The following is a 15,885-nucleotide window of genomic DNA, read 5'->3' as shown; positions in this document are numbered from 1 at the left end:
CCAGAAATGTCAATCTGCGCCGTGAAATCGTCACTTTCGTCCTTGCTGTTTTCCAGGTGTCCTTTCACCCTTTCTTTCGAGTATTCAGCTCTTTCCTTGCACTGCATTTCTATGTAGCAATTATAAAGTAAGATCTTGGGGCAGATTTGGAGCGGTATTATTTGAGTTGCTTGAAGCATTCAGATAAGAGCGAAGTGTCTGTAACCAGTCACATTTACTGAGGAACCAAGCAAACAGGAACAAATTTTCAAATAAACTTTTATCACATAAGGCCGTGTTGAGTACATATAGTACATCAGACACTGGTGGGAATCGAGCCCACGAGCTTCCGATTACACGCTGCTTGCTCTACCGATTGAGCTATGTGGTGCAGCCTCGGGCTTGGCCCAGGGCAGGCTCAGCCTGGCTGGTTCTCACCGTCGGCTGTCCATAGAATGGTTTCCCGTGGTTTTCCATTCTTCTGCATTAAGGTGATTGCCGAGACAGTGCCTAGTATAGGCCACGGCCGCCAACCCGCTCACCCTCCGAACATCTTCTTCACCGTATCACATCTCCCCGGCTTGAGAAACGGCTTTACTGTCTAGGAGGTCCACCGTCCCTGTTTATTACTAGTAGAGTGTGCTGGCCTTTGGTTATAGGGGTCCCGGGTTCGATTCCCGGCAGGGTCGGGAATTTTAACCATCATTGGTTAATTTCGCTGGCATTGGGGCTGGGTGTATGTGCCGTCTTCATCATCATTTCATTCTCATCACGACGCGCAGGTCACCTACGGGTGTCAAATCAAAAGACCTGCACCTGGCGAGCCGAACCTGTCCTCGGACACTCCCGGCACTAAAAGCCATACGCCATTTCATTTTCAGTAATAGAGTAAGGGTAGCGTGTCTCTTATCCAAAGACCCTGGGTTCATTTAACGGCTCGTCTAAGGATTTTAATCCTTTACTGAGGCCTGTAACAGGGATCGCTTGACTTCGTGAAACCAACTGAGGAGCTCTCTTATACGGCGGAGGACGCCGCCACGATATAATGAATTCGTATGGTTATATCATTTAATTTTCTTGTCCGTTTAACGTCCATGTTTGACTATTTCCGTGGACTCGCCTTTACCGCCTCGAGGGCAGTGTCTTGGAGCGTGAGACATTTGATCGGTGATATAATTGGGGAGGGGGATAAGTACGTCGCCCAGGTGGCCTCACCTGCTATGTTGAACAGGGGCCTTGTGGGAGATAGGAAGATCGGAAGGGATATGCAAGGAAGAGGGAAGGAAGAGGTGGGATCCCTCGCTGCTGAGTCCGAGGGAAAAGCCAACCCTGAAGGGTAAACAGATTAAGAAGAGGAAGAAGAAGAAGAATGATGGTATTTGAATTTTTTATTCAGTACTATGTAATAAAACTTTAACCAAAGGAGCAATATTACACATTTATTACAAATAAATAGAAGTACGCTGTGATTATACAATTAAAATCATTCCGTATTTGACTAGATACTAAGAAACTAACAGACACTAAAGAGACTGCCAGACTGACGAATGCGCGCGACAAGCGGGTGATCATATTTTAGTGTCCATGACCTTGGCAGAAAAATATACACCTGCTACCCTCCCTCACGACATTTTGTGCACATTTCCGCTAGTAATTTTGTTAATAATCAAAGAAAATAGTCCGCCTCTGTGGTGTAGTGGTTAGTGCGATTAGTTGCCACTCCCGGAGGCCCGGGTTCGATTTCCGGTTCTGCCACGAAATTTGAAAAGTGGCATGAGGGCTGGAACGGAGTCCACTCAGCCTCAGTAGGTCAACTGAGTCGAGGGTGTTCGATTGCACCTCGGCCATAGTCGAAGTGGTTTTCCGTGGCTTTCCACTTCTCCTCCAGGCAAATGCCGGGATGGTATCTACGAGTAACTTAAGGCCACGGCCGCTTCCTTCCCTCTTCCTTGTCTATCCCTTCCAATCTTCCCAACCCCACCACAAGGCTCATGTTCTGCATAGCACGTGAGACCGCCTGGGCGAGGTACTGGTCCTCCTTTCAGTTGTTTCTCCCGACCCAAAGTCTCACGCTCCAGGACATTGCCGTTAAGAAGGTAGAGGTGGGATCTCTCGCTGAGTCCGAGGGAAAATCAACCCTGGAGTGTAAACGGATTAAGGAAGAAAGAAAGAAAGAAAGAAAGAAAGAAAGAAAGAAAGAAAGAAAGAAAGAAAGAAAGAAAATATCAAAGAAAATAATTAGCTGATAAGACGACAGGGCTTACCCAAATTGCATTTTTTGAAATAATTCCTATAATTTCTAGTATCAGCTGGCTAAAATGGAATAAAAAGGTAATATTTTCTCCACAAAGAGTGGAGGAGGGGTAGGGGCTGACTGCCCCCCTTTGCTCCCCCCTCCCCTAATCGCCACTACTGCTTACCACCACAAAGATACGCAACAGTGAATATATCTCTCCATTGGTGACGGGAAGGGCTTAATCCACGTTAGTGCTGACCCTTAACGAGGAAGGAAGTAATATTTAAGGAAATCCATTGTATTATTGTCAAACTATGTCCATGGCTGGAGTCGAACGGACCGCTTCTTGATGGTGATGTTCGTAGATAGCGCCATAGCTTGGAGCCATACAGTGGCAAGTTATTAGGTATCAGAGCAATGCCGAAAGGGTACCCTGAGGTAACGTGTCGCTTGCCTTACTAACCTGCGGGCCAACCAGCCCTGCAGGTAGATAGACAGGAAGTGGGGGTGTGAGCTGGGCACCAGTGCACTCATGCGGCGCAGCTCCGTTCTGGCCGACGAGCGCGCTTCGCTCCGACCCTGCCTGCTTGACTTCAGTGTGGGCTTAGCGCTCCTGGCGAACGGATGTGCTGACTGCTTGCTTAGACTCCCTGCTCTCGCCTGCCTGTCAAGTCACTGTGGTCGCTATGGGAACCGACGCTCTTGTTGTTGTTTGCGTCTCCACGGCAACCTACAACTAACCCCAAGAAAACGCTTCTCACAAGACTTTCATCAGAGTGCAACATTTTAGAAAAATTCAGTTTTGTTCTCAACAATTATATTTTGCGGTGCGTGTTTCTTCCGTACTATACGCAAGACGAGTGAAGTTCCGCGCGGTTGAAAAGTTATAAAAAGAAAATATATTAGGAAAGTGGAGTGACATTAAAAGATAAAAAATACCTATTCTTATTGTGACAATGGCCAAGTTGTTAGGTGTGAAGTGTAGAACATCCGTGTTGTTAGCAGTGACAGTTTTTTCTCTCCTTGTGAATGCAGGACCTGTGACTTTCAAGAATGGTGGATACGAAGGCGTAGTTGTTTCAATTGACGATAGCGTTCCATCCGATGGATGCAGAAATATTCTCAACAATTTAGAGGTAGGATATTCAATGTTTAGTATTTTTGCGTTATTTGTGTGTGTTAGCTTTCAGAGAAACCTAATTGAATTTTGATGAAATGTTTAGAAAATTATAATTTTGAGAGTGAAAAATCGATCAGAATGCGCCTTACTCGTTTTCACTCTGCAACAAAATAATAAAGAGCATATCCAATTATTTGGATGGGATTTCCTGTAAAATAACGTGTAATAGTAGCAACTTGCGTGTTCCATCGTAAAGTGTGATTTAAGTAACAAACTGAGGACTTTCTGTTTAAAAGGGCTTAGAAAGAAATAACCGCATCGGTAGTATTTTAGTTTTCTGTCTGTTCCATTACTGAATGGCAGGAAGTTGATAGTGTGAAATGAAAGATGCAACTTAAATGGCACAGCCGGCTAAGAGTTGTTATTCGGCGAAATGGAGAAAGACGAAATCTGATACTTCATTTATTCGGAAATGTTCTTCACTCTTTAAGTGGTTTCCGAGAAAATCAGTGAAATTTCTTAGAATGCATTTTCACGATCGAGAGACCTGCCAATCTTTATTTAAATGTTATATCCACGATTCAGAAGATTATAAGAACAAAAAGTAGTTCAGAATCTAGTAGTATGATGTAGGCTGTATTTTTCGACTTACACAAAAACGCGCATTTTCCCTCTATTTTGAATTATTCGCATGACGCACTATGTGGTTATTCTTTTTTTTTTCAAACATAATTGACTTATCGCGTGCATATGGAGATTGTATGTAATTGTATGCGTATGTACGTTTTTAGATCCAAATTAACTTTCAAACGCAGATGTATAAGAACGCATGAAGAAGCTGAATATACCATTGAACGCAACGAACTCCGCTGCCGGTAACCACTGGCCGGCGATACACTTCTCGATAGGAAAGGGGGGCGTACCGAACTAGTAGTGGGCGATTGCTGAACCTATAAGTTGAACATTTTGGCATAGGGCGGTATTTTAGACGTATTTTAATTTCAAACACCATTTTGTATTGTGTGTGCAATAAACTTAAGCAATTTTTCAATAAAATACCGTACTTCCGTGTGCTTTAATGGTTTTCTCTTGGCAGATATCGGAAAGGAACACAGTACTAGGAAAGAAAGAACAAGTAAATATTGTACATTCTGTTAACTACGCGAGGTAAACTTAATGGAATTTATAATGAACTCCTTGCAAGTGAATATAGAGTTTGTTTTGCATTTCCAGTGTCGCTTATATTTCCAAAACATTCAAAACCAATTCAAGACTTCAAACTGACTAATCCCAAAGGCTGAGCATTCGGGTATGATAAAAAGGAAGTTCAAAAGTGGTATGTCGTATACAATATCCTAGATATGTTCCTCGAAGTATCATGATATATCATTTATGGCAGTACAGTCGCCGGTTTGTCACCTGTTTAATGTGTGTTGTCCAAAATATCCCTCTATATCACAGAAAATATCAAACATTCCTGTTCACTTTTGAAATTATCCAGTCTTAGACGGTATGAAAAGTGATTTTAAAATTGTAGATATTCGCAACTTTGTGGTCATCTACGCATATTTACTTCTTAAAGTTCTCTATCAAAGTCTGCAAATGAAGTTTTCACAGTCCAAGGGGACAATACGCTGTAGAGTGCGATTTAACTCTTCAGTTCGGTACCTCCAACGACCTTCTGTTTCGTCCTGTGGATGGCGTACTTCCGTTCAGGTGAACGATCCAGGTTCACATTGTGATACTGTACTCACCCAACATTGTTATCTTTGGCATCTTCAACCGTGAGTGCAGTTGTATCATACTGAGATTACTGCTTCATTCTCAACTGATTCATGGGAGAATAATGTATTTATCGTTCTTTTCCAAATATTATCATTATCTTGGCATATCTATATGCAATACAGTACGGTAACTGGTATTTGTTTTTCGACATCTCACTTTGCACCACTTTCTAAGTATTTCGCTTCATGAATCCCGAGTGTTGGTAAGTCTTCCGTGACTAGATTAATTGTAACTTTCCATCAGTTAAGATGAGTAAGTGAAGTGAAAGTCTCACTGGGTTTTTTACTTAATTATTATACATTTGAAGTGTATACTACCGCAAACGAATGGTGCGGTTCTCCGAACGCAAGCATTGTTCTCCGATCGGAGGGTCCTCTCAGTCGTGATAAAGCTGCATCAATCGCGCACGACAACGCCCCTTCAACTTCGGTGTTGAGGCCAAGGTGATGCGGGACCTTAACCTCGATTTACAGCAGATTCTTTTGAGATTTTGCCACTTCCTTTGGATGTAAAATCATCAAATTGAACGTTAGATACATTTTCATCGAGGAGAAATTAAAAGTCGGAAATGTCGAGGATACAACGTACGTAAGCAGCCCATATTGACCAAAGATTTGTATGTGTGAAATGTGCTATGAAAAAAATACCTAATGCAGAGGAAACAATCCAGTGTTGACAAATTACCTACCTTTATTCAACGATGTCTGTTGGGCTTAGAAATAACTCAAATCGAACGTGTAAAAATATAGATTTCATTCAAAGCCAAATAATAATAATAATAATAATAATAATAATAATAATAATAATAGCACTTAATATTATCAACGAAGTTTACTATTAGTTCATCATGGCTCTTTCACTTGAATTCTGCGTATGTACACAGGTGTTCGCGGTAGCTTGTATTACTGAAAATGAAAACCTACAACCTGTTTTCCAGTCTTTGACCGGGTCAGGGATGTAATGAATGAAGCAGATATAGGCTATTAGTACGATGGGGTCGCCACTCCCAAAGTGATTATTTAATGACTGATAGATGCTATGAAATGAGAATGGAGAATGTTGCTGGAATGAAAGATGACAGGGAAAACCGGAGTACCCGGAGAAAAACCTGTCCCGCCTCCGCTTTGTCCAGCACAAATCTCACGTGGAGTGACCGGGATTTGAACCACGGTATCCAGCGGTGAGAGGCCGACGCGCTGCCGTCTGAGTCACGGAGGCTCCTACTTGTATTACTATATTGTATATTTGTAACTAATTGGAGCCAGGGCTACGATGGGAGCCGTTGAAGCATATTAAAAAGGAACCATACTGAAGGTTACCTGGAGATGATAAAGGGTGAAGCTAGGAATATAGACCTTAACTATGACTGATGGTGGAATTCGAGCACCTGCTTCTTGAACAGTCGTGGTAGGTCGGATAATATACTGTGTATGAGATTATATCTAGTATGTATTAGAATCCAAGATTCGGTTACGATTGAAGTATCCGCTGAACTCACGGGCATTGCGTATTTTATACGTATTCCGCACTTCTCTTATCAGTCACTGTAACACATTTTGATTAAGGAACCCCCTCCCCCCCCCCTTAATTGACTGCACTTTGAACAGTATTACCCACAACGATCACTTGCACAATGACTCGTTGGCTGAACGGTCAGCGTACTGGCCTTCGGTTCTGAGGGTCCCGGGTTCGATTCCCGGTCGGGTCGGGGATTTTAACCTTAATTGGTTAATTCCAATGGCACGGGGGCTGGGTGTATGTGTTGTCTTCATCATCATTTCATCCTCATCACGACACGCAGGTTGCCTACGGGAGTCAAATAGAAAGACTTGCACCTGGCGAGCCGAACCCGTCCTGGGATATCCCGGCACTAAAAGCCGTACGGCATTACATTACATTACATTACATGCACAATCTCGACCTGACTGATATAGCGAACGATAATGAGTTTTTTTAAATGGCCGGACTGAGTGGCTCAGACGGTTGAGGTGCTGTCCTTCTGACTCCAACTTGGCAGGTTCGATCCTGGCTAAGTCCGGTGGAATTTGAGGGTGCTCAAATACGTCAGCATCGTGTGGGTAGATTTACCCGCACGTAAAAGAGCTCCTGAGGTGCTAAATTAAAGCACCTCTGCGTCTCCGAAAACCGTAAAAGTAGTTTGTGGAGCGTACAAACAATAACATTATTGTATTACTAGTTTTAAAATGAACTATCGAGATATTAGTTCAGCAATGAATTTCGTCACTGAGACGTGTTATTAACACTTTACATTTCCTATAACGAGAACTCGAACCCTAATTGCTTCATTCGATCGCACTTCAGGCTAATGCGCTTGAGTTGTGAAAATTACCTGAATAAAAATCAAATAGGTTATGCATAACCCCGTAGTTGGACTTAACCACATCCTATCACTTATCATTCCAATTGATGGCCATTAAAGTACAGGGCGATTTGAAAGGTTGTGCAGAAACTGAATTGCCGTAGAAATACAACTTTCGAATAGGAACAGTCTAGGGCAATGCGTTGTGTCTGAATAAGCCTGGGAATACCAGGAAGGACCTAATGGCCAATGTATTTTTTATTTTTCAAAAATGCTTTACATTCCTAAACAATGCAGAACATTTTAGAAAATAAATTAAGTAGATTGCCTATTATGTCGTTCTTGAAATTTCTGATTTGCCCTGGCGCAGGGTTTTGGTCCTAAATAATTGTACTTCCTCTTCGGATGTTGTTATTACTTTGACCCCTCAGTGGGATAGTTCAGTTTCTGCGCAACCTTTCCTCAGTATATCCGATGTTAGTTGATTCGAAAGTAATTTCCACCAATCTCTGTGTCGAGGTCAGTTTAGTCGTTCGTCGTTTGTTCCCAAGATAGTGGGTTCGATCCTGCCAGAGCCGATTGTATTTATTTTTATCGAATGCATCTTCATTCTGGCATATGCTTTTTCAAATTGTTAGGGTCTACAATTGATAATATGAAAAAATGGTCCTGTTTTACAGTTTTACAGTCCGATGCCCTACTTGACGCCAAACCTATGTGGAGGGATGTAGACCTATTCGCTGTTGCTTGTTTCTGTCATGGTTGGTAGTGAGATTCGTTGTATATAGATGTTTATAAGACATACCACAGTCCCCGGCCCAGAAGAATCAACCATACGCATTTAAAGTACTTGGGCCGGCCGGGAACCGAACCGCTAGTATATTGACTATTCAGCCAAGAAGCCTGACACATCAATGGATGACTGCGAGATTAAATTTCAACACCCCGGATTCAGCTGTTGTTTGCAGTACAACGAAAGATGAACGAATAACATAACTCTTATCTCCCTGCCTTATAACACCTATCAGACTTCAAAATATTTACCTTTCGCCATGAGAATTTGTTATGCTGAATAAGAGCACAATATAGCAACCTTCCACTCAGAAATTCGTAGCGACCGCATTATTGTCCTTTCTACTAATACGCTACTCCACGTAGGGCTATTTCACCATAAGATATTGCACGGACAGGGCGTATTATACCCCAGCAAGAGATGGTTTGTGTGGTCAGAGGTGCGAAAGATTTCATCTAACAGCGTATTGTAAGAGATTGAGTGAACAGTAAGATTAACACCATTTATGCCCGTTCGGGTGATCATTTTTTATATAATAAGTAAGATCTCGTATTTGAAATTTGAAAAACAACACAATGCATACTGAACTTTCAGACGATATAGGATCATGACACAGCATGAATGTTTATTCATGTTTGAATTTTGAATGTATTTTTAACTGGAGATTTTTTGTGGACAGTTTTATGTTAGATTATACAATTTCTGGCAGGTCTGATGTGCTGAAGTTATTTTAACCAGAAGCTGGAGAATAGAATGATTTTATATTCTCGAAACATGCACTTGTATATCAATATGTGTTAAGTAATAAACTAGGTATTGTATTGACAAGGCAGATCCTTAATACATAACAGTGATAGCACTATATTTCATATTGTTATGAAGGCGATCGCTGTGTGTTCTTTCACAATAGGGAACATGCATGATCCGGGGTTTTAATTAAAAATATGCTAATCTGATTCAAAATGTCATGCAGAATTCAAAAATGTGATCAGAATGTACAAATAATAACTCCAAACATGATAAAAATCTACGAAAATGTCACGTCACGCAAGTACGCGATCTCATTGGTCTGACGTCATCGTACAGGTTGACTGAATTAGCAGACGAAATAACACATAGTGTGCTGTGAGAAGCAGGATACACTTCGCGTTTCTACTTTACGTTAGTGTCTAGTATGGTTAAATTCGAGGTCTATACATCGGATAATAATCTGAGTGGTATATTTTAGACTTAAAATGAATCCTGCGCAGACAGTGAGGCAGAAAACTTATAAATGGTGTAGAGTTCCGATGTGCAATAGCACATCGCATAGCATACCAAACAAATTGTTTATACATGTTCCAAAGACGCTAAAACTAGGGAGAAATGGATTTTGGCGAGCCGGAGAAATGCTGGTGATATATCGGAAAAGTCTACAGTTTATTTTTTTGAAGTTTTTTGAAGATGAATTTGTTTGAATTTTCAAATCACGTTTCCATGTCAGCTGTTCTAGTGGTAAAACTTTAAATTTTAATGTATGATGCTTTATTTAAATGCTTCAATTACATCTTGGAATATGAAAGTAATAAACAGTGCATTAAATAATGCTGATTATTAAAGTATTCTCCAAACCTAACCTATGTTTTGGGTGATCCATGTCAAGATAATAAATCAAAGGGGTTATGAACCATTTTGACAGCTCTAATTCTACTAATATATCTTGGCATGAAACAGTTATGTATGTCTTTATTGAAGAGCTTAATTGGTAAAGAAATTTAGGCTATATCTAAATACTCTATAATGTAACAAAGAATAGGCGTGTACATCATGAAAGGAAACAACGTGAATTTAACAAATGTATAACTCTACACAAAACCAATGCTTGTCTGTTGGGGTCTTATAAGTTAACAATGCTCAATTATAATAATTATCATAATATTAATGAAATAAATAACATAATTGCACACAGGTGAAAATAGTGATGTAGGTGTTTAAAATATTATCCAACTTAGCCTAAGTTTTAGGTTATACAAGCCAAGTCAATAAACCGAAGGGTAAAAATACCGCGCGAGTTGGCCGTGCGGTTAGGAGCGCGCAGCTGTGAGCTCCCATCCGGGAGATAGAAGGTTTTGAACCCCACTGCTGGCAGCCCTGAAGATGGTTTTCCGTGGTTTCCCATTTTCACACCAGGCAAATGCTAAGGCTGTACCTAAGGCCACGGCCGCTTTGTTCCCATTCCTAGGCCTTTCCTGTCCCATCGTCGCCATAAGACCTATATGTGACGGTGTGACGTAAAGCAAACAGCAAAAACAAAAAAGTAAAAGTCACAGCACCCAAAGACATTCCTGTATTGAGCGACTAAAATGTCACCAGGACACTTTTCTTTCCTGATATGCTCAGCTTGTTAAAAGCCAAATGTAATTAATGTTATTGGCTTCACGCCCCGCTAACTACTTCTACGATTTTCGGAGACGCCGATGTGCAGGAATTTAGTCCTGCAGGAGTTCTTTTACGTGCCAGCAAATCTACCGACACGAGGCTGACGTATTTGAGCAACTACCACCGGACTGAACCAAGATCGAACCTGCCAAGTTGGGGTCAGAAGGCCAGCACCTCAACCGTCTGAACCACTCAGCCCAACTTGTGAAAACTATATGAAGTCATATTTATCTTTATAATGTTTAACTTTTTCCCTCCACAAAGATATTTAATTCTCTTTCATGGGCCCCGGAAGTGGGTAGGCCAGTTGCCCCAACCATAAATATATATTTTTTCAGAAATGATAGGTTATAGACCTACAGTACTATGATCTTTCTTTCTTTCCTTCTTTCTTTCTTTCTTTCTTAATCAGTTTATCCTTCAGGGTTGGTTTTCTCTCGGACTCAGGGAGGGATTTCACCTCTACCACTTCAAGGGCAGTGTCCTGGAACGTGAGACTTTGAGTATGGTGATGAAACTGGTGAGGAGGGCCATTACCTCGCCCAGGCGGCCTCACCTGTTATGCTCAACAGGGACCTTGTTGGAGGGTGGTAGGATCGGAAGGGATAGACAAGGAAGAGGGAAGGAAACGGCCGTGGCCTTAGGTGCCTGGAGGAGAAGTAGGAAAATACGAAAAACCATTTCGAGGATGGCTGAGGTGGGATTCGAAACCCTTCTACTCAGTTGACCTCCCGAGGCTGAGTAGACCCCGTTCCAGCCCTCGTACTATTTGTTTTCAACTTTCATGGCAGAGCCGGGAATCGAAACCGGGCCTCCGGGAATGGCACACCTTAACCACTACACCACAGAAGCGGACTAGTACTATAATGCTACCTATATGTTTATGTGAGTGCTGAAATCCAATTTCTTACTTTACTAATGCTGAAAGCCCGAAAATGTAATGTTATTCTTTAATAGGGGAATCAGTCTAGAAGGAAATGTTGAAAGTGATGTGATATCTATCCAGGTTCGTTGTTATCCTAATACTATGGGTTACAGTACATTGCACGTATATAAAAGACGCCACTTACAAACTTGCTTGTTATCCGCTAATTTCTGTGGCCACAAAAGTCATATTTTTCAAGAATGATGACATCTATACATGGCAGATTGTCTGACTGTGCTGTTTTGAACCTTTCTTCTGTCATTTCGAAGTTATTCGCGATCATGAATAATAAACAATCGGCTTTTAGCAACGGCTGATGCACAATGGCTGGTAGAGCTCCTTGCCGTACTGGATCGTGACGTCACAGCGCGCCGCTTACGTCAGAGGCCGTTTCACTCGCCTTGCGGAAAGGCACTATTAAATATTTCTTTAATGGTAGAAAACAAGGCAACATGCCACAATGTAATACGTTTACGTACTATTTCATTGGTGTACTTTTCAAAAAAAATATTTTTGAAAATGATGCATGTTCCCAATTGTGTTGGTTGGTTAATAATTTGGAGAGTGCTTAAATAGCCTATGTCACACTTTTATTAGGGGTTACTGGCACGTCAGTGAACTTCCTAGACAAAACTACCGGCGTATTTTGCAGATAAAGACGCGTTAATTTTGTAGCATTATGATCAGATCTGTGGTGGTAGTAGTAGAGTATAACAGGAATTTGGCGTCCCTTCGACCAATACACTTCATCCCGTGTGCGCCCACCTTGAAAACTTGTCCCATTTTACTGAATCGTGTAGCCACGGCTCTGCCGTAGCTCTCTTCCTCGGCTGCCTGTGAAGGTCGAGTGAGCTGCACCGACCATATCTTGTTGATTCTTATTTGCGCACTAAATTACGTTTGTAAGGTGGGAGTGGGAAGATGTGCCGTCCTTTTGCTCGCATTTGAATAAGGAAAGAAATTGTCGTTCGGGATGACTGTCCAAAATTGCTGAGGTCGGAATTTGAATATCGGTTATTACACGAAGACTATTTGCGAATTTATCTGCAAATTGGACAGAACCGAGAAGTGAAGAAAAGGAGAGTGTTGTCTATTTCCCTACGTTTTACGAGCAATTTATTTATTTATATATATGTATTTATTTATTTATTTATTTATTTATTTATTTATTTATTTATGGATCCCAATTATAGTGTAGGTCTTCTTTTACTGGTCTTCGGTAATATAGGCTATGCCTACCTTTCACGATATCTGGTGACCCGACTAAATTAATTAAAAAGCAGCCATAGGTCGCCCAAGAGAGAGCTGGTTTACTCTGCCATCTGTGAGGCCATATACTTCTTCTTCCTTCCATTCTTCTTCTTCTCCTCCGCGATTGAACCTACTTGGGAACACGCTTGTTTAATTGTTGGGCGTACAGGTTCTTCCGGAAAACCACAGTGTCTTTCAAGACCATCCCCTGTGGGTGGGGGCGTAAAATAACACCCAAGATATCCCCTCCCCGGTGTAAGAGGTGACTAAAAGGAGCCCCAGGGGCTCTTAAATTGGGAACGTGGGTTGGCAACCACAGAGCCATTAGCTAAGTCTTGGCATTCTATCCACTTACTTGTGCCAGTATCTTCATTTTCATCTATCCTATCCGATCTCTATTGGTCAAAACATCGGGCGTTATTAGATTGCGAATCCTAGGGAGTCTTTCATTTTCATGCCCTTCGTGGCCATTATCTTCTTTTGGCCGATATCTTCATTTTACGAAGTATCGGATCTTTCATCTTTCGTCTCTTGCTACCGCTTTTTTCCACACCTGTGGAGTCGCGGGTGCGAACCGTGTCGCACATGTGGATTTGGCCCTGTTTTACGACCGGATGCCCTTCCTGACGCCAACCCTACATGGAGGGATGTGATCACTATTGCGTGTTTCTATGGTGGTTGGTAGTGTGGTTTGTTGTATCAATATGATGAAGAGAGTGTTGGGACGGACACATACACCCAGTCCCCGAGCCAGAATAAATAATCAGAAGCGATTAAAATCCCCGACCCTGCCGGTAATCGAACCCGGGACTCTCTGAACCGAAGGCCAGTACGCTGAACATTCAGCCAACGAGTCGGACTTTCTAAGTATCGGATCGCTTCCATTTTCCCCGTCTAATTAGTATTAACAGAGGATGGTTGCCCAGTTCTTCCTCTTAAAACATTAATCACCACCATCATCACTGCTCTTTTATGACCTATCTTTCAGCTTGTCTGTTTTGTAATATAAACAAAAATTGCTTTACGTCGCACCGACACAGATAGGTTTTATGGAGACGATGGGTTAGAAAAGGCTTAGGAGTGAAAAGGAAGTGGCCGTGTCCTTAATTAAGGTACAGCCCCAGCATTTGCCTGCTGTGAAAATGGGAAATTATTATTATTATTATTATTATTATTATTATTATTATTATTATTATTATCTCAAAAAATGATGAAATTAAATTACGCTTGTTAGATACCATTAGGTACCTTACAAGTGCAATATTATATTAAAATCCTAATGCTATTGAATCGAACTTCATTCTGAAAATGTATTTGGTTGTCACTCGGGCTATTTACATTGCCACCAATCTCCATATGGATCCAGTAAACATCGTCTCAAATCAGGTTACAAGTATAAAAATTGTGTTGCAAGTTGAGGCTCACAAAGTGTCAGTGTGAATGGTGAGCAGGGGAAAGAGAGAGAGAGAGAGAGAGAGAGAGAGGGGTGCTAAAAAGCAGAACCGCACCGCCGAGTGTTGACCACGTTCTCGCGCTGTGTTGTGTAGTAGGCCTGCCGGGGGGCGCCGCTCTAGTCCTCTCTAGTTAGTGACCCCGCTAAAGCCCAGTGTTCCGCAACTTCAACATCTTTAATCACCCATGAATTAATTCTCCCTCCGTGTAGCACTCCCTCTCTTCAGTTCCGTACAATATAGGTTGGAAAGGGTGTTTGTGCGTACGACATTGTGTTCCTTACAGCGTCTACGTACATCTTCATAAGCCAACTTGGCGTTACATACTCCCTACGACAGGTTTAACAGCCAAAGCTAGATTTACCATTAATATTCTCTTTACCGTACTTGTCCTCTTTATAACATTAAAATAAAGGTATTCGGGCGAATTTTTATAAAAAAGAAAATGTCTTCTCTTTTTGAGACGAAGAAAAACACGAATTTTCAAACGAGGCAAAAGCAAGCAAGCTTGTAGTTTTGCATGACTGATGGTATCGTAATCATAGCCATTCAATCTTCAGTTTTACGCGAAATCCGAACCACAACGAAGTGTCTTTCATCTAAAAAATTGCAAATGTATTGGCCAGGAATCGAATCGCGGCCGCGTTGTTGAGAAGCCAGTGAACAAATAGAATTTTGAAAAGAGATCCCTAATATTTTCCTAGCTGTATCCTTATGAGTGATTGCATTGATCTTCGTGCCTCTGGCGATTGTTCTGTGACCAGTTAGCACGATATTCAACTATTGCGTTTGGGGTGGGTTTTGATGTTTGCCCGCATCCTCTGACTGTGTTGTTCTTTCCTCTCCTTTGTCCAGAGGGTACCTGTCTTCCTTCTTGGTGGTTTGTCCTGGAACCTTTTTTTTAAAGCATTCTCCTGAAAGATGTCCGATCTTTTAAGTATGTCTCTGTTCCCCCCAGTTCCTGAAGATCTTTATTGAATTCCATCAACCATGATGACTTGGCTTTCCTCTTTTGTCAGTAAACCAGAAGCTGGTTAGTCAGTCTGGCATGATGCCTCCGGTAGACGCGTCCATAAAATGCTAGGCGTCTCTTCCTGGCCACGTCTGTGAATTTTTCACAGTATTTGTAGAGCTTTTGGTTGGGTCGTCTTTTGTATTCATTCCCTTCCTTGACTGGTTTTCATATTACAAATACTTATATTATCTGAAAGGTTCCACCTATTCAATACAAATCAATGTTGTCTGATTGTATTACAACATAATCACTTTATTATCAGTACTAGTTTCGATGTTTTTACAACACCATCAGCTGCATTAAAGAGAAACCGGCAATTAATATAAAATACATCTCAACATCTCTTAAGATCTTCCTCAATATTTTTCTCTTCTGGATTTCGAGCTTGTCCGTGAGTCCCTTCCTGTTTAATATTAGACATTCTGAAGTATATAAGGCTCCAGGGCGGATGACTGTCTGGTAGTGCTTCATTTTAGTGTTTCGAGGGAAGAGACTTTTTATTGTAGATTGTTATTGTTGTTATTATTTAAATTAGGTGTACTGAACGGGGGATATTTTGACTGTACGAGGGAATCTCTTTTGAGGTCTCCAT

General features: G+C 41.5%; 1 protein-coding gene across 1 annotated transcript in view; it reads left to right on the top strand.

Moving 5' to 3' along the window:
• Positions 1-2,850: 2,850 nt before the first annotated feature.
• The window catches only part of LOC136878920 (calcium-activated chloride channel regulator 1), a 335,287-nt gene continuing 322,252 nt past the window's right edge, over positions 2,851-15,885 (top strand). Inside the window, exon 1 of the mRNA XM_067152533.2 lies at positions 2,851-3,351. Coding sequence (XP_067008634.1) covers positions 3,172-3,351 — 180 coding nt within the window. The 5' untranslated portion in view covers positions 2,851-3,171. The remainder of the gene's footprint in view (positions 3,352-15,885) is intronic.

Source organism: Anabrus simplex, chromosome 8 (genome assembly GCF_040414725.1).
Source record: "Anabrus simplex isolate iqAnaSimp1 chromosome 8, ASM4041472v1, whole genome shotgun sequence".
Classification (NCBI taxonomy): domain Eukaryota; kingdom Metazoa; phylum Arthropoda; class Insecta; order Orthoptera; family Tettigoniidae; genus Anabrus; species Anabrus simplex.
Note: the sequence above shows the minus strand (reverse complement) of the source record. Positions and strands in the feature narration are given on the sequence as shown.